The sequence below is a fragment of the Macaca mulatta genome, chromosome 4 (assembly GCF_049350105.2).
Source record: "Macaca mulatta isolate MMU2019108-1 chromosome 4, T2T-MMU8v2.0, whole genome shotgun sequence".
Lineage (NCBI taxonomy): Eukaryota > Metazoa > Chordata > Mammalia > Primates > Cercopithecidae > Macaca > Macaca mulatta.
The window spans coordinates 28,490,001-28,509,219 of record NC_133409.1 but is presented as its reverse complement, the minus strand read 5'-3'; the positions used below and the strand labels follow the sequence as shown (position 1 = coordinate 28,509,219).

The following is a 19,219-nucleotide window of genomic DNA, read 5'->3' as shown; positions in this document are numbered from 1 at the left end:
AGAAGAAGAAAACAATGATGAAAAGAGAAGTTGAGTGAGGTGAGCTAAGTTTGGGCCAGGCTGTCTATTTGATGTGGATGTCAGTGTGACCTTCAGATGTCTGTGTGTTTGATGAAGAGAGGTTATTGTTTCCTTGGTCACTTTCAGGAAGACATTTTGTCACTTTCACATGGTTCATGTATATTTACATCTGCCCTTATATGTCTTAAAGTACATTTTTTGTATCATCTTTTCAGGTTAATATTAATAAGTGTGAAATTTATTGTGATTAGAAATTGGGTTAGTCATTCTGATTCTACTCTTTCTACTCCTGACTCATTTAGTTGCACCATCTTTGATAAATGGCTTTTTGATACTTAGATTTTTCAAATGTAAAATAATAATGAAATAGTAATTTTTGCTGTACGTTAAACTTTGAGCAAGTTCTAGGGAAACTCCAAGAGCTCTAGACATGCGGATTATGCAGATATAATATTAGAAATGTTTATGTACTTATTTTGCAGAATTCAAATTTGTTTGCTCAGTGTTACTTATCTCCACAGCTTCCATAGAGGAAGAGGCAGCTATAGTGGCGATTCTTTTTTTTTTCAATGCAAAGAAACTGAAGCAAAGATAAGTTAAGCAGTTTGCATTTCTTTATGGAATGAGATATAAAATTTGTTATTTTCTAACTCCCAACATGTGTAGTATGTTTATTGAGGGATATTGTTCTATTTAATACTTTGGCATCAGACATTCTGAATCTGATGCAGTAGCTAATGGATCATGCTAATTCCAAGATCTAATGAAATATGCTGATGTAATTTTTTTGATTTAGCCATTTTATTTTCCATTTGACAAAAGTCATGAATAAAATGCCTTCCTAAATAAAACCGGGTGATTTGAATACCCATGGCAATACTTTTTATTTTTTTCATTCCTTAATAAAGTTCATCACTTAAATTACTTTAGGGAAAAATCAGGAAAAATATTTTGGCACAAAATTGAAGAATATCTACTCAACTTAAAACTAAATAGAAGTTGGGTGTTGCTTTAGTTTCATGATATTTTCTTTATTATAGCCACATCATTGTTTAGTTCTCACTCATTTTTTTCTAGTATAAGGCAAAGTTATCTATTTCCAGGGTGAAGGTGATTGAAAAGTGTCTAAAATAGGTAGAAAATATTTTATTATTTTTATACTTAAAGTCAACGATTATAATGAGTTGGCTATATATGTGGTTCTACCTCTTAGAAAATAATAATTGCCCACTTATAAATTATAATGGCATTAAAAATAAATCTGAATTTCACACATCTATAATTCCATACTACAAGTTAAGGTTAAATCAACTGTAGCTTACAAGGAGTAAATAGCTGTCATTTAGAGTAAGCAAATATAGCAATTTCACACCAATTAGTATAAACAAACAAAAGCTGTCAAATTTAACAGGTTTAGACAAGTTTATTTCTAGACACATATGTACATATGCAGTCTCTATATCACTATATTATACATATGACTGAGTATAGTGGAATATTTACTCTCTCCTTCATCAAAATTCCTAATCAAGTATACCTTTATCCTGTGTTTTCCCTGAAAAAAGCATTGTGCTAGACACTATGGTGATACAAAAATGAATAATAGAATTCCTACCCCCAAGCACTCTCTGTCTGGTAGGGAAGACCGATAGATCAAACTATCTATAATTCAAGATATATAATGAAGAATAAAATGTATACTTTAATAAAAATTCAGGCAAATGGAAGCTCAGGGGAAGACACTATTAATTCAATTGGGAGAGCTATTTTTTTTTGCATATGAATTGACCATGAAGAAATTTAATCCCAGTACTTTGGGAGGCCGAGGTGGGCGGATTGCCTGAGGTCAGGAGTTCAAGACCAGCCTGGCTAACATGGTGAAACCCCATCTCTACTAAAAATACAAAAATTAGCCGATCATGGTGGATCATGGTAGCACATGCCTGTAATCCCAGCTACTCAGGAGGCTGATGCAGGAGAGTGGCTTGAACCCGGGAGGTGGAGGTTGCACTGAGCCGAGATCATGCCATTGCACTCCAGCCTGGCAACAGAGCTGAGAGTCTGTCTAAACAAAAACAAACAAACAAAAAAAAACAAAAAAAAGAAAGAAAGAAATTTAAATATGTGGAAAAATATAGAAAATATAGAGAATTCAATCTGACAATATTTGACACATGGAAAAATACATAAAATATTCAAAAGAAAGAAAGCTGTTCAGTAGAAGAATAAATTTTTGGAAAGATGCTGTAAGATGGGAGATAGGAGGAAGTCAGATACTGCAGGGTTTTAATTTTGCTATGCTAAAATTTATTCAGATAGTTTTATTATTATGCTGATTTTTAGAGCTCCAGCAATTAGCTATGAGTCCTGGTCAACACAAAGTCTCTAGAAGTGTTTTTAGGTGAACATATAATGAGTTGTATGAGATTGAGGTGCTGTTGACCATTCCAGTGAAACTTTCTTCCCAGACAGACACTAATAAACATTCCAGTGTGGAATTCTGGTATGATTTCAATTTAAAGTCCTGTGCAGAAAGTTGCTGGTTTCAGTCACAGAAATGTTTGAGTTTACTGCAGAAAAGAGCAGAAACCAGCAAAGGAGGTTTAGAAATGATTTACAGGAAGAAGAAGAAAATCCCCTGAGTGTAGTCATAGAAGCCACAAAGATGTTGAAAGTTTATGGACATGTGAAACCCCATCTCTACTAACAATACAAAATTAACCAGGCTTGGTGGCGGTAGCCTGTAATCTCAGCTACTTGGGAGGCTGAGGCAGGAGAATTGCTTAAAACTGAGAGGCAGAGGTTGCAGTGAGCCAAGATCATGCGATTGCACTCCAACCTGGATGACAAAGCAAGACTCCATCTCAATTTAAAAAAAATTATGCAGTCATTGGGTAATATTTGTATGATAATTTTATGATTAAACAATATTGAATAATGTATATCATAATTCCCTTTCTTAAAAATTCTCAATACACTTCAGTTTTGAGAAAGTCCAAGTTAAATGACCAGGTTAGCTTATGGTTTCCAAATGAATTTGGTCATGAGAATATTTTCCAGCACCTAATACAGTATCAACATCTTCCTGTAAATATCTGAAGTATCTGAGAAACAGTGTTTTGGGAAGTGCTGGCATAGTCAATTAAGTGCAGTACCACAGATCATTTTTGTTTTGCAAGCTAACCAGCATCTGGCATTATCATTTTCATTATCTCAATGGCACCTTCTGATATTATCTTGGTTTAGCCTGAAATCATCATTTAGGGTACCAAAGTCAATAAACTTGATTACATTTTTTCATCAAATTTTTTTTTTTTTTTTTTTTTTTTTTTGAGACGGAGTTTCGCTTTTGTTACCCTAGCTGGAGTGCAATGACCCAATCTCGGCTCACTGCAACCTCCGCCTTCCGGGTTCAAGTGATTCTCCTGCCTCAGTCTCCTGAGTAGCTGGGATTACAGGCATGCACCACCAAGCCCAGCTAATTTTTGCATTTTTAGTAGAGACAGGGTTTCACCATGTTAGTCAGGATGGTCTCGATCTCCTGACCTCGTGATCTGCCCGCCTTGGCCTCCCAAAGTGCTGGGATTACAGGCATGAGCCACCACACCCGGCCTTCATCAAATTCTTTAACATGGGTGACAATAAAGCCTCCACAGTACATTAGCAAATGACATGGAGGATTCCAACATTGCAGTAGAGCTGCTGTGGCATATAGTGGTTATGTGTAGTCACATATAATAAGGAATGTCCAATACGCAGCATCTATTATGAACAATTTTCCACACATTATGTGCTGCATTATTATTGCTTTTTAAAAGATGCTTGAATGATCCACAGACTAGTTAATTTGCATCCCAGTTCCCTCTTCCAAAATGCAGATAATATCAAATTAAGAATATATGTGTGTAATATATATATATATTCTAATTTATGTATCTATTCATATATATTTTTATTTATAGCCCTTTGAATTTCTCAGGATACATTTAAGGACTTTAAAAACTAGTAGAATTATCGCTGACTTAAGATATATAGGAGCCAATATCTCAATTTCTGCACTTTCAGTTTTTCTAAAGCCAAATCATTAGAGACTATATGTCTCTCAGTTATCCTCTAATGGATTCTATTGTTTTATTTCTATTAGTCAACACCAATGTGGATAATTTTACACTTGCATTCCTAATTGTTGTCTTTAAAAAAGACTGTTGGCATTTCAGTTTCTTGAATGACCCTTAAGATCTTTCAGTTATGGAGCAAAATGATCACGTGCTTATAAAAGGAGACTACTTCACTGGACTCTTTGGTATGGACATTGTCTTTCACTGAACATGCCTGTATATCCATCCACTGCATACTACAAATGCCTCCTTGTTGACATGCTAAGTTACTATTGCCTTAAAAAATAGTGTTTTCATGTACAAATTAGAGCCACAACACTTTTAGTAGTCTATCTAATATTGCACTTTATAAACTATAAAACTCTGGTAAGTCACAAGTGTTTATGTTAAGAACAGTATTTTTCATTGTTTTCCATTCTTCCCTCTTTCTTTTCCAATTTTCCTTAATGACATAGTACAGATGAAACATTACGTTTGTAAATAAACAAAAATATTTCAACATCTCTTAACTTTATACAGAACAGAAGAAAGCTAAGACTGCAGAAAAGAGTGAAGAAAAGACTAAAAAGGAAGTGAAAGGTGGAAAACAGGAGAAAGTGAAGCAAACAGCTGCAAAAGTAAAAGAAGTACAAAAAACACCATCAAAACCCAAAGAAAAGGAGGACAAAGAGAAAACAGCTGCATCAAAGCATGAACAGAAAGGTAAACATTCAGAGCAGGAGGCTGCCAGAGGTTCTAAGAGAATATTGGGCAAGAAGCACATGCAGTGAAATTAAAAGCTGAGAAAGACCAAAACCAGACTTCAAACGGGGGTAAAAGACATTAAAGTAAATATATCAGAAAGGAAATACAGTACATTGGAAATTAATGTTTATTTATAAAAATACTAAAATGTGTTCACATATCTAAAGGGGCATTTTGAAATATTTTTAAAAGGGGTTTGGAGGTAGCATCCAAAATCATATAAAGATTAGGGATAAATGTTGAATTTTTGAGATATAGAATGTCTATTAAGAGGTGGAATAAAGATTGCATATGTCGTACTCTTTGGAGGAAAGTGGTCCCCCAAAATGACAGCAATTCCTAAGGAGTTTGTTAAGGGGCACATGTTGGCATCATATAGAGTAAATATCATAAAAACTATCCATACATTACTGTTGCATTGGCAAGAGCACATCATTTAGAATATACATCAAATTTTTAAATTTATTTAATAGGCAAGATGTTATAGAGAAGACAGCTCTCAAGATTCTTTTTCAGTTTCCATTGACTAAATTTCTAACTTTAGAAAGCTCTGAATGTGACATATTGTGCCACTCTTCAGCAAGAGTGATGTCAAACTTACATCCCCACTTTGCGAAAATATAGCACTTAAATGCAGGTGGAATATAAACCTGAATTTTTTTTTTTTTATGGAAGGTTGCTATGTGAATATACAGAGCTGAAGGTTTAGGAGGGCAACTAAGGGTCTTATTGTACCACATCTCTGGCACTCGTTGACTCTTTCTTTTCCTAAGTCCATTCCTGACTCCAGGTTGCTATATAATCCTGAGACTCCTTTACAGAATACGGGGATCTAATATGTAGGGACTATTTCTATAACTGATGTTTCTTAGAGGCATTGCAAAACCAAATTTTTCTTTACTTTGCAGAACTTTTGGTTAATGTTATCTAAGGACTGTGTCGAAGAATTGGTTTCTATTAGATTTTAGTTTAAGACATCTTACAATTTTGTTACAGAGCAAGCTATTTAGAGGATGAAACTGAAATTAATTTTTCTTCATTATAAGGGACAAGGGATGAAATTTGCAATCCGCTCATACTGTATTTTCATCTTTTTTCTCTTGAATTTGCATTTGTAAACGATTCACATGTAGTATTTGTCAACTCTGATTTATACGACAAAAGATACATATTTTAAAAAGGAAAGAGTTTTTCTTTTTTTAGTTATCTACAAACTTTTTAATTTAGATAATTTTAATTTACTTAATATTTTAAGTTATAAGTCATATTAAAATTTAGGAGCTCTAAAACTTTTTCCAATTTTCAAGGTGATTATATCACCATGAAAAAAATGTAAAAGTTAATTATTACTTCTATCAAAATTTTGTCGTTAATGATGTATTTTGGTAGGAAAAAAGAATGAAGTAAATAAAGAGAAAATACATTGAATACAATATTTTACTGTGGTTTAAAAAAAAAAAAAAAACAGCCGAAATAATCTTTGGATTCACTGGTATGATTACTTAGATCCTAAAATCCTTTACACTTTAGATGGTTGTTCAAAAAGAAAAATAATCACATGAAATCAGTGAAAACCTACAAAGTACATTCTAATTTTTAACCATAAATACAGAATGTAAAAATTGATGCCAGTTATATTTGGAAATGTCAAAATACTTATTTAGCAACTAGGAATGTGAATGTATTTTTTTGATGTTAATTTTTCATATCTTTGGGGATTTTGGAGCCATATTTTATTGATAAAAACTCATCACCAGAACACTTTAAAATAATATTTATTTTCCAGGCCACAAATATTGTATTTCATTTCTATCAGTAATCAGATTTATTAAAGACAGCATTATATTACCATATCCATTTTCAGTCTACTATTTTTATTTCTATGCAAAGAGCTATTTATCTATTAAAAAGACATTCAAATATCTTTTAGAGTTAAAAACAAAAGCACAAATGTGATTTTATCAGCTAAACAATTGCAATTGCTAAAGCAAGTCTCAGTATTGAGAACAGTTGCCATCAATTATATAAATGTGTCATTAGGTAAGTAATCAAAACTTAACCTCTAATGGCAGATCAGACATGTAAATATGTCATTTTACTTTTCATTTATTTTTTACTAAGTAAAGATTTAATTAAGAGCATTTTTAAATTAAAGAAAGCTAATTACATTATGATTTTAACTAAACAAGATAAACAAAGATATAGTTTTTTTTTAAATTTCTGATGCTTTGGTTTTGAAAGTTTTATATGATGACTTAGTATAACTGTTGAGTTAGCTTTTTGGACAAGAGAATACTCATTCACATAGTTAAGTTAGACCTAATATGTTTGAGGCATTCTTTTCATATAGATTTCTAAATACTTCTTTTTAAAGAAACAAAGCTCATAGGTCCTTCACTCACTTGGAAACAGATTTTTTACATGGCACATGTTTATTAGTAATTATTGAATTGCATAGTATACATGTGAATATATTCAATGTAGTTACTCTCAATATGGTATACGGAAATAATACATCTCTTTTTCTGCTTGAAGCATTAGGGATAAGATGCATATGTATATACACACCTACCATAAACACACACACACACACACACACACACACACATACACACACACAAACACATATCAAATAATCTAGTTTTTATGAACCCATCTAAATCTGTTTATATAGAGTAGGAAGAGTTGGCATAATCAGACATTGCTCCCTAGTTTTCTGATGACCTCTGGGAGGTCCGTGGGGAAGGAAAAACAAATTTTTCAGCTGCCACATACTTTGCTCATTCATTCATTCTTTCTTTCTTTTTAAACAACTATTTAAATATTTGTGGCAGGCAGAGAAATTATAGCTAATGTGAATCTGTTATAGAGCACTGGACCACATGTTCCCCATTCTCATTAGAGGTTTCATATTTTTTTAAATTTGTTTTTGTTGACACTCTGCACCCAGAATGTATTTTCCCTTGGTTACCACTCCACAGGGAACACCAACTAGGTGTCCTTTGAATGACATGTATCACTGCTTCCTGAGGATCAAGGAGAAAAATGGAGGACAGCATGTGTTATTCCAAGAAGGGTGTTTATTTGGGAAAAAAGTGCTTACAATGATGAGCAAATTTAACATTATATAAATTATTATCTCAGAACTATGAAAGTTAGAATGGCAGGACAATTTATATTTTCTTTATGAAAAGTTTTCTGCTATGATATTTAAGTTGGGTTTAAAGAAACACTTTTAGAAAACAAATCTTTCAAAATCAGGAAGGCTTGGTTTTTCTGTATTCTTAGATAGGTTAAGCAAATAAACTGGAGACTTCCCAACCCATACCTACCTAGAATTCTTATACATTGTTAAGGTCATTGCCAAGGACAGGTGGAAATGGGCATCCTAACTTAAAATAGTTGAAAATTCCTATCAGCTTTGATAGGAATAAAAACATCTTTCTCATATTCCTATTGATATATTGGTGCCATTAGAATACAAGATCAGAGCACTATTTACATATAACAAAACCTTCTAAGTGTTGTAACAAATAATTTTCTAGGTTAAAAAAAATCCTATGACTTCATGAGAAATTTCATTTTTATAATTAGAAGTTCATTGGGCTGTTGGTGTATTAATTAAATGAATGATTTTTGGATCTAGGAAATATAAGAAATATAAGTAAGGTACAGTTGTCCCACAGTATCTGTGGGGGATAGGTTTCAGGATTCCCTGTGGATACCAAAATCCACAGATGTTCAGAGTCTTTCATATAAAATTGAGTAATATTTGCATATAACCTATGCACATCCTCTTGTATACACTAAATCATCTCTAGATTAGTTATACTACCTAATGTATTTAATAAATGCTTTGTAAATACTTATTATACTGTATTGTTTAGTAAATAATAAGAAAAACGTCTGTATATGTTCAGTACAGATGCAACATGATAGCCATAACCATATATATATATATATATATGTTTGTTTGTTTGTTTTGAGACAGAGTCTTACTATGTCACCCAGGCTGGAGTGTAGTGGCACAATCTCGGCTCACTGCAACCTCTGCCTCCTGGGTTCAAGTGGTTCTCCTGTCTCAGCCTCCCAAGTAGCTGGGATTAGAGGTGCCCGCCACCATGCCCAGATAGTTTTTGTATTTTTAGTAGAGACGAGGTTTCACTATGTTGGCTAGGCTGGCCTTGAACGCCTGACCTACAGTGATCCTCCCACCTTGGCCTCCCAAAGTGCTGGGATTACAGGCGTGTGGTTTGTTGAATGCTCAAATGTGGAACCCAGGGAAATGGAGGGCTGACTGTACTTTGATAATATTTCAGCATACAAGCTGAAAAGTTTCATTACATTGTCAGTGTTCAGCTAAAGAAGAATCTCCGAAGTGTGAAGATTTTAATTAATTCAGTACACTGTTCAACATGTTATGTATATAACCATCCCATCACAACTTGGGGCAGATAATATTTCATTTGGAGGAGATGTTATACTACAAATGGTCCCTGCATTTTAAACTTCCAACGTAAATAAAAACAAACACTCTTATTTGCTGTCATGGGAGTCTATAGTGCCTTTAAGAGTAATTATTTTGGGAAAAATGAATGAAAGATTTTAGATCAGTGATTCTGTAAATGCAGTCTATTTAGATTCATCTAAGGAGTTTGTATAAATTGCATATTCCTAGGGTCCAGATCTATGGTGTTTAAATTTTGTGGATGATGGAGCCCAAAAATATGTATTTTGACAACTCCCCTCTCTTTCTCATGTTTAAGTTACCCTTTGAGTACTACTCCTAGAGTATAAGGAGAACAAATATAAAAATAGTATAGTCACTTAAGGTACTGAAATAAAGGGAACATACTGCCAATTTCAAAAAGTTCATACTGGTCTAACTTCAAACTTTTCATTTAAGCAAAATGTACTTTTTCATTTTGCTTTGTCTTAGGGTCAAGTTGCCATTTCTACAGTTTTGCTCAGGAAAACAGTCTTTTGTCTAGGAAAGAGAAAATACTCTCTACTTTAGCCTTATGTCTTTCCCAATCATAGGGGTCCCAGGTCCTGGGATTAGAAACTCCAGCTATTACTGCCAGTACATCAAAGGGCAAATCAATGCATGGACTGACCTCAGGACTAGCCGCCTTCCCTTTCCCTACCTCTCCTGTGGGAAAATATGCTACAAATTCAACAACTAAAATACATCTAAATTTTTGGAACTTTATGAGTTTTGGCCTGCCCATATTTAGGTATTAATGAAAAATATTATATTTTTATATCTTCTTCAGTAACTATATTTATTTTCAAAGACCTAACAGAATTTCATAATAAAATGGATTCCTCTAAAAATGCTGTTACTACTCCAAAAGAATGAGATTTATAAAAATCCTTATAGGTGTATCTGTTTAGTAACAAGCTTTGTTATTTCATACGTTTGACATGCATAATTTGGAGCAATTAAGATTGTAACATGTTGCTTAAATTCAATAAACTCTCTTGGTCCTGAAGCTACCTTTGGATTTGGTGGATTAATAAAATGCATATTTCAGGAATATTGAAATGTAAATTATTTCATAATATGTATGCTTTAAAGAAGATACGGTAAAGATTCATTGATTGAGCTTTGAGTTGGGTTGACCTCAGGAGAATCTAAAGTTCTGTGAGGATTTAAAGTTAAGTGCAATGTCTTTAATCTAGAGGCAATAGAAAAAACCCAACTCCTGAAGACCAAGTCTGCCCAAAATGATGTTTACATACTATGTTCTTTTTTGTTTGTTTGTTTACTTTCACCATAGGCCATAAATCAGTCAAGATCATAAGATGATCTTAAGAAGATTACTCATTTGATTAGTTTAACAACAATATTATTTGGTTCTGTTACTCTGTTCTTGATTTACTCTCCCAATTAAACAGCATTTTTATTCAGAGGTCACCTAACAGGTGGCAAAGAGGTTAGTTCTCCTGATGGTCTTTTGGAAAAGACATTCTGCAGCTCCATAGAGACAATTAGCAGAAGGGCTGGGACCGAGTATTTGATAAAACACTCCAAGTTGGAAACAATTTCCTCTTGTAACACTTCTGTTTCTTTATTGAAAGTTTATAAAAAGACAAATGGGAAAAAATTGCTTTACTATGATGACTTTTGTAATCAATTATTCTACAAAACAGATTTTTATTTTGAAAACAACCACTATAAGATTACACTGAACTGGTCCTTTTCAGTTTTTAAGGTTATTTTTGTATGGAAGAAATGAAACATTACATTTGTTGTCTTTCTTTCCTTCTGTATTTTCCTATAAGTGCAAATTATTTTTTTTAAAGAAAATATTGTAGTAACCAAAATAGAATTGTGCTATTTTGTTTGTTTTGTTAAATCATTTCTCTGTAGAAAAATGACGTGTTGATGACATTTTTTCATTGCTTTTTTTCTTTCTACTCTGTCAGATCAGTATGCATTCTGTCGATATATGATTGACATGTTTGTCCATGGGGATTTAAAACCAGGTATTCCAAGCAATTCTTGTACTTGTCTGTTTTAATAGTCTTTGTTTCTAAGATTGTTGGCTTTTTATGTACCTAACTGTATTTTCATTTTTTAAGAATTGCATAATGCATGTGTAGATCTAGAATAAAACCAATAAAAAGCAGCGGTAATAACTTGCATTAAAGTCTTAATTTTACTTTCAGTCACTGCATGGCCTATTGCAAATGAAGTCAGCTGAAATGTAAAATATGTGCTAATATCTCTCTATATAAAGAACGCTAAAATCTTTAATAATGTGTTGAAGTGAAGCAGTGAATCATCTTATTTTATTCTTGGTAAACTTAGAAGAAAAGACCCATGACAATGAAAATATCTTTCTTTTCTTAGTAGTGAATACAATTCACATTAAAATCATCACATTTCAAATATTTACGCTTTGTTTTGCAAAACTTTAAAATTTTCTCCCTTATACATGAACTCGGTTTAGCCACTCCAAAGAACTATTGATGGAGATAGATAAACTTGGAATTAATATCAAAACAATGGGGTAGGATTTTGAGTTAAAGGAATATATCTACCTTGTCTTATATCTTTAATTGTTGTCCAGAGTATAAAAAGGTATTTTTTACTAACATCTGAACTAAGTATGAGTAACTTGATTGCTTGTACTATGCCTTTTGCAGATTTATAAAAGGACAGAACTATGTTCATGTTTGGGAAAATGTTTCAAAGAAGACAGTATTGTTAAGAAAGGAGTTCATTTATATGAGAATAAATGAAGCTAATTGCTTAAATCCACTATATTTTTATTTTCTTAACTGTTTTTGTGAAAGCCTTTCTAAAATATATAATTATAATTTATGCGTATGTTGTCAAAGAGACATTTCATTTCTAAAACAAATAGGTAACACATCTAGGCTCTAGAAAACTAGACAATGAGAACCTTTGACTCCAGAAAATGTTGATCCCAGTAATTTATTCTAATTAAATAATTTCCTCCTCCTCCTCCTCTTTTCCTTCTTCTGCATTTTCAGTAAGAAATTTAAATGAGGAGGAAAATCGTGAAATATTACAACTTAATAGGTAAAGCTAATTACTATCGATGTTTGTGTATAGTAACATAGCATAATCGGAAATAAACCTTCAGGAAGGTAGTGTGATATGGTGGAAAGACAAGGCTTTGGATAGAAATACAGTGATAATTCTTAACTCCATCCTTTTCTGGTATTAGGTCTTGAGCAAATAATTGAACTCCACCTCATCTTTAGTGTTCTTACATTTAAAATGAAGACCACAGTCACAACCTTGCATTGTTGACAAACCATCTAGTGACTATAAACAAATGTTATAACTTTAATTCATTCATTTCACTACCGCCTGCCTGGTGAGTTCCCTACATGAAGAGAACCTCTCAATACTTACAAGTTTCAGTCTGTATATATCAAAAATTCAATGTTAGGGCTGGGTGTGGTGGCTTATACCTGTCATCCCAGCACTTTAGGAAGCTGAGGCAGAAGAATCACTTCAGCCCAGGAGTTTGAGACTAGCCTGGACAAACTAGAGAGACCAGATCCCTACAATTTTTTTTTTTGTTTTGGTTTTGTTTTGTTTTTGAGACAGATACTCACTCTCGTCACTCAGGCTGGAGTGCAATGGTGCAATCTCGGCTCACTGCAACCTCTACCTCCTGGGTTCAAGTGATTCTCCCACTTCAGCCTCCTGAGTAGCTGGGATTACAGGCCCCTGCCACCATACTCAGCTAAGTTTTGTATTTTTAGTAGAAACAGGGTTTTACCATGTTAGCCAGGATGGTCTCGAACTCCTGACCTCAGGTTATCTGCACGACTCGGCCTCCCAAAGTGCTGGGATTACAGGCGTGAGCCACTGACTGGCCAAAAAGGTAATAAAAATTATCTGGGCATGGTGGTACGTACCCATTGTCCCAGCTACTTGGTACGGTGAGGTGGGAGGATTGCTTGAGCCCAGGAGGTTGGGGCTGCAGGGGTGTATGAGCTATGATGGCACCATCACATTCCATTCTGGGCTACAGGGTGAGACTCTATCTCAAAATAAATAAATAATTTAAAAGTTCAATTTAGTCGGGCTCGATGGCTCACACCTATAATGCAAGCACTTCGGGAGACTGAGGCGGGTGGATCACCTGAGGTCAGGAGTTTGAGACCAGCCTGGCCAACATGGTGAAACTCTGTCTCTACTAAAAATACAAAAATTAGCCAGATGTGGTGGTGGGTCCCTGTAATCCCAGCCACTTGGGAGGCTGAGGTAGGAGAATTGCTTGAACCTGAGAGGCAGAAGTTGCAGTAAGTTGAGATCTTGCCCCAGAATTCCAACCTGGGTGACAGAGCAAGACTCCGTCTCAAAAGACCAAAAGTTCAATTTTAGGTCAGAGGTGTGCTGACCATTTTGTTCACCTGTGTTGGTTCAAGAAAGTCATACTCTACACATAATTTTTATAAAGTCAACTAGGTGTTTACTTACATATGAGATGAGATGAATCTATGTTGCTGATGATCACGAATTAATAAATGACTAACATGTATTATTTTCTTCACATTCCATTAGTTTTAAAATTTCATTACCTGAAGAGAATAATGTATTTTCTGTCCCACTGAAATAATTCGTAGTAGTTATTTATTGATCATAAAATATAATTCCTAAGAAAGTCTCAGGACACAGAGAACCATGCACTAAGAAATTCAGTGAGGGATGCTAGTAGTTTAACAGTCACAATACCAATCATTTCTTTCTGAAAATCTAACAGAGTAAGGTCAGAAGAAATAATAAAATCATCTATGCATGAAGCAAAGATGATTTTTTATTGACTACACAGAGAACCCTTCTAAAGGCATATGCAAACATACTCTAAAATGTCCTAAGTTCAGATCTACACACTATCGAGTATTCCAACCCCTAAAAATAATTCCCAGTTCTATAGGATTAGATTTCTTTGTATCGTTAATTGACTTACTAATTGACTTCTTAATTTATTTAACCTACCTACATTCATTATTTTGAAGGTTTAAGAAATGAAAGAAATACTTGAAAAGCGAGTATTTCTTGTCCAGGAGTTGGAAAGGAAGAAGGGAGAGAAGGGAAGCCTTTGTAGTATGCCTGTTGTTTCATTTAATAAACGATATGATGTCATGTAAATGTACCTAAACAAAGTTCAGGAATATTCTTTGTCAGTGTGGCAATACAAAACATGGAGTGAAAAAGCCCTAAATATGACTTGCGTTTTCAAAAATAAGGAATGAGAAACACAGATTTAATCTGGGTATATTAATTTAGAGAAAATGTAAGTGATGAGACATTGACTCTGACTGACAATTAAAGAATAAGACAATTCTTGCCAAGTTTATTGCTCTGCATGTATCCACTGTTTATAAAACATTTGTGCTTCCATCTGTTTCTGTTTGGGATTAGTGGAACACCTGTTATTGTTTAGCTAGAGTTCATTATTAATTATTGGTAATGAGTTTTTAAAACTATAATTTGATTTTCCCTCTGGGATTCAGTTTTTCCTTTGTAGAATATTGTCACACCCTACAAAGTAGCCCAAATTGCAGTTCTAATTTGAAAACCCTTGCTGATGAAATGTGCTGACACAATGATATAAGTCACAAGTTTTGCCTTTTATCCCATCAAATAAAATGCTTCTAAGGTATCCTAAAAATTTTTAGCTAAGATTTTGTCTATAACCTGAAGATTAATTGAATTGCTCTTTCTGATTTTCTGTTGTGAATAGTGAATATGCACTATCCTAGGGTCAGTAATAATCCTCAATTCAATTATAGGGACCATCTTAATAAACCAGTATAAATTATAAAGATCTGCTCATTTGGTTGTATTGAATCAAAATTCTCTTGTACTGACTCACTCTATATTAAGTTGAAACATGAAGAAAATTATAAATTATATTTTCTTCACTGAATGCATGCTATCAACACTGGTCCTATGGGCAACTGGCATAGACCTGTATCTACGTTTCGTAATTTTAGGTATATTATGAATACCGAAGATCTCCCGTCTCCAGAAATACTTTCTCCTTTTAATGACCTAACATCTTCATATTGAGATTTTTTGGTTGTGCAGATGGTCAGCATTATATTGGATGTGTTTTAGTAACTCATAACCCACCTTAGGGAAGACAGAGAGAGGAGGGCTGGGGAGAGATTGAGAGAGAAAGAAAAAGATTGATTCCGTCTTATGGTAGCTGTCTTGAAACTGACTAACCTCCACTTTTTTTCCTAGGTTTTACAGTAGTCTACTTGTCACTTACTTATAAGAGAACTATTAAAACTGGTCAAGATAGACATTATTTGCAACATCGAAACACAATTTATGGGTTTTTTTCTTTTTCTTTTTTTGGAAATTGATACTACAGATGGTCAAGGTATATTCCTCCAGATTTATTTATCTTTATCAACCTTCCAGTAATTCCAATTTCCTTTTCAATTTTGTGTGGCTTACCACATTTTTCTTAAGTGACAGCTATACTGATAATTTTATTCATTTAGGTAGACTATTTTTAAGAAAACATATCAGGATCTTGCTTGGCATTTTCATATTCCTTCTTCACCAACTTCTATCTGGGCTTAATAAATTGCATGGGTTTCTGGGCAGAGTCATCCAAGTTAAAGAGACAAATTTCTGTAAGGAAGAAATCACATGGTTCACAGACCTCTTTATATTCACTATAGATAAAGAAACCAATTTAAACGTCCAGTACAAGGACCAGGGCTAGTGTGCTTTTGCTTAGTAATTTTAATAATTTTTTTAGCTTTCATCTCTGTAGCTATTATGATTAAAGTTTAATATAAGTTAAAGTTTATCCCTTAGAAGTTATTCCACTATTAAAATTTCAGCTACTGTCTGACTTTTACTTGAGCCAAGAATTATGTCAAGGTAATTTATTCTGCTTTTTGTGTCATTTATATTCTTTAAATTGAGTGTACTCACCTATCAAAATCTTCTCTGATTGTAATAAGGCATTCTTTGGCAGCCTGTATTCTAATTCAATGGGTTTTAAGTCTGTAGCTAGAAAGAGCCTCAAGGAAGTTAGTACTCTCATTTTATTAAGATCCTTTCCTTGAACTTTAGTGATGCTTAAGTATATTTTTGGTTAAATCCCACTGAGAAGAGGTCAAATGTAATTGCATTATAGTCACTGTTATTTAATGGTTTAATCTAATGTATTTTAGAGTTCACTGGTTGTATTAGACAAGACTAGGTACAATTTAGCTTTGCTTTAGACGTCTAAAAAAATTCCTGCTCCAAGGTAGGCATAGTTCCATTAAAACATATGCACTCTAATTCCAATCATTTAATTATTTTCACACAACAAAAGTTTTGGGAATTTTAATGTTTACTCGGTAAGTAGTTGTTGAATTCTCTCAGCAAGCTGGTAGTCCAGAAAAGAGGTAAGCTAAGACATAAATAATTGTATGATAAAGGATAACTTGATAAGTATACAATGAAGACATAGAAAATATACATTTTAATCTCAGTATACCAGGAATGAGTAGTTTTCTCTATTTATCAACCACTTGGAGTTTTAATTATTTAAAAAATATTTATTTTTTCTAATAGTTTACAGGAGTAGCAATAACGGGAGAGTGAAACTTTTGATAAGAATTTAAATATAGTAAAGCAAAATGTTTCTATCTTATATTCCCTGTTTTCAAAGATATATATACTTCAAATGGGAAATATCTTCAGAAAGAAACTAACTGCTCATCAGCTATCATCTCTGAGCCTTCAGTGTATTCATCTTGCAGATACCAATTTCAAATTTTGAATAGATCTTTAATAGGTTCTATTATATATTATTACTTCTGGTTTTTCTAGAACGTGCATCGTCAAAATGCAGTACTTTAATTTTTGTAATCTTTGATGGTCCATAATTTTGTTGAAAAGAAAATGTCATCTTCATTTCACAATAAAACATTTCCTTCCCTCCCTTCTTTCCTTCCTTCCTTCCTTCCTTCCTTCCTTCCTTCCTTCCTTCCTTCCTTCCTTCCTTCCTTCCTTCCTTCCTTCCTCCCTCCCTCCCTCCCTCCCTCCCTCCCTCTCTCCCTCCCTCCCTCCTTTCCTTCCTTCCTTTTTTTTCTTTTTTTTTTTTTTTTTTTGACATGGTCTTACTCTGTCTCCAGGCTGGAGTGCAGTGGCGCCATCTAAGCTCACTGCGACCTCCGCCTCCCTAATTCAAGCGATTCTCCCGCCTCAGCCTTGCGAGTAGCTGGGACTACAGGTGTGCGCCACCATGCCCAGCTAATTTTTTTGTTTGTTTGTTTTTAGTAGAGACAGGATTTCACCATGTTGGCCAGGATGGCCTTGATCTCTTGACCTTGTGATCCTCCCGCCTTGGCCTCCCAAAGTGCTGGGATTATAGGCATGAGCCACTGTGCCCAGCCAAGTTTTCATTTTTATATTTACAAACATGGATTACAGTAAAACTTTCAATTATTTTTAAATTCACATTGTCCATTTCTTTTGGATGCCTGCCTTTCTCTTTCTTAAGCATTTGTGCACTTAGAAACCACAGATTTTGGCACATGAATTTTATAAAGAGTACCGTGACATGCTCTTTTAGCAAAATGAAATGGCTCAGGTTCTTGTCACAAAATATACCATGATAAAGTCCTTCCTGTTAAAGAGCTAACTAGATGAGAATACAGTAGTGTCCTCTTATCCATGATTTATTGCAGTTTCAGTAACCCATAGTCAACCACAGTCTGAAAATATCAAATGGAAAATTCCTGAAATAAACAACTCACAAGTTTTAAATTGGACACCATTCTGAGTAGCATGTCATGTTATCATGCTCTATTCCACCAAGTATGTGAATCATCCCTTTGTCTGTGTATCCACGCTGTCTAAGCTACCTGCTTGTAAGACACTTATTAGCTATCTCAGATGTCAGATCAAGAAAACACAGTATACATAGAATTCAGCATTATTCATTGTTTCAGGTATCTATTGGATATCTTGGAATACATTTTTTATGGATAAGAGGGAACTACCATAATATATTTCCTTTTTTTCTCTTTGAAATGTATTGTGCACTCATTGATTCTATAGTGTAAGAAAATTCATTGTCTTATGAAGATTCATAGTCTGAGATTTCACTTGTATAATCAATTTCAATTTTACCCTAATCATTAGAGTCTAGCTTACTGCTGTCTGTCTTTTTGCATTCATCTTCTGATTCATCTAATAATTTAGAAATATCTTCCTCTGTCACTTTTCTTCTGTTTGCAGTTATGGATGGAAAAAGTAATTCTGAATTATAAACTGTATTCAGTGAAACAAAGTAGACCATAAAAATGGTGTCTCAAAAAAAAAAAAAAAAAAAAAAGGTGTCTCCAGGCTTCTTTTATATCTTCTTGAATGATGATGTGATATTTCAGTCAACACTATAAACAATCATAGTGATGATGCAGTAATAATGATATATGTTACAGTTGCATCATCTTTCTAGGCAATTTCATTATTATTCCGTTTCCTTATTATTTTAGTTTTAAGCATTGTTAGGAACAATTGATGAGTAATGATGAAACAGTTCCTATGCTGATGAAACAGAAAATACTCAATATAAGAAAAAAAAGATCATGAAGCTTCCATAAAGTGCCTTAAATGTTTAAAATTATCCAATGCTGCCACATGGTAATTACAAGATATAATGGGTTTTATTCTGTTTAATAAATAAGTAAATTTCCTTTTGTTCCTTGGAAGACCTATAAGAAAACAAATAAGTCAAGAAATATTAATTTTTATAAACAGTTAGAGCTGCTTAACAAAAGAAATTAAAAAACTATGATTGGCTCCAGTAGACTCTAATAGT

At 33.6% G+C, this 19,219-nt stretch overlaps 1 protein-coding gene and 1 long non-coding RNA gene across 36 annotated transcripts in view; one reads left to right on the top strand and one right to left on the bottom strand.

Moving 5' to 3' along the window:
- TRDN (triadin) overlaps nt 1-19,219 on the top strand; it is a 410,920-nt gene that overhangs the window by 124,257 nt on the left and 267,444 nt on the right. For 34 of the 35 annotated variants that reach the window (XR_013416180.1, XR_013416179.1, XR_013416183.1 and 31 more), the window contains exons 8-9: nt 4,659-4,841; nt 11,316-11,375. Coding sequence is in view for 29 of the 35 variants with exons in the window: in XM_077999343.1 (XP_077855469.1) it covers nt 4,659-4,841; nt 11,316-11,375 (243 nt within the window). In the remaining 6 variants the exon portion in view is untranslated. Of the gene's footprint in view, nt 1-4,658; nt 4,842-11,315; nt 11,376-12,038; nt 12,154-19,219 lie in introns of those variants that run through there. The other variant, XM_028847070.2, reaches the window with a different exon arrangement.
- The window catches only part of LOC114677476 (uncharacterized), a 60,535-nt gene that overhangs the window by 1,436 nt on the left and 39,880 nt on the right, over nt 1-19,219 (bottom strand). Inside the window, exon 2 of the long non-coding RNA XR_013416185.1 lies at nt 1,965-2,086. This is a non-coding gene — a long non-coding RNA (uncharacterized LOC114677476). The remainder of the gene's footprint in view (nt 1-1,964; nt 2,087-19,219) is intronic.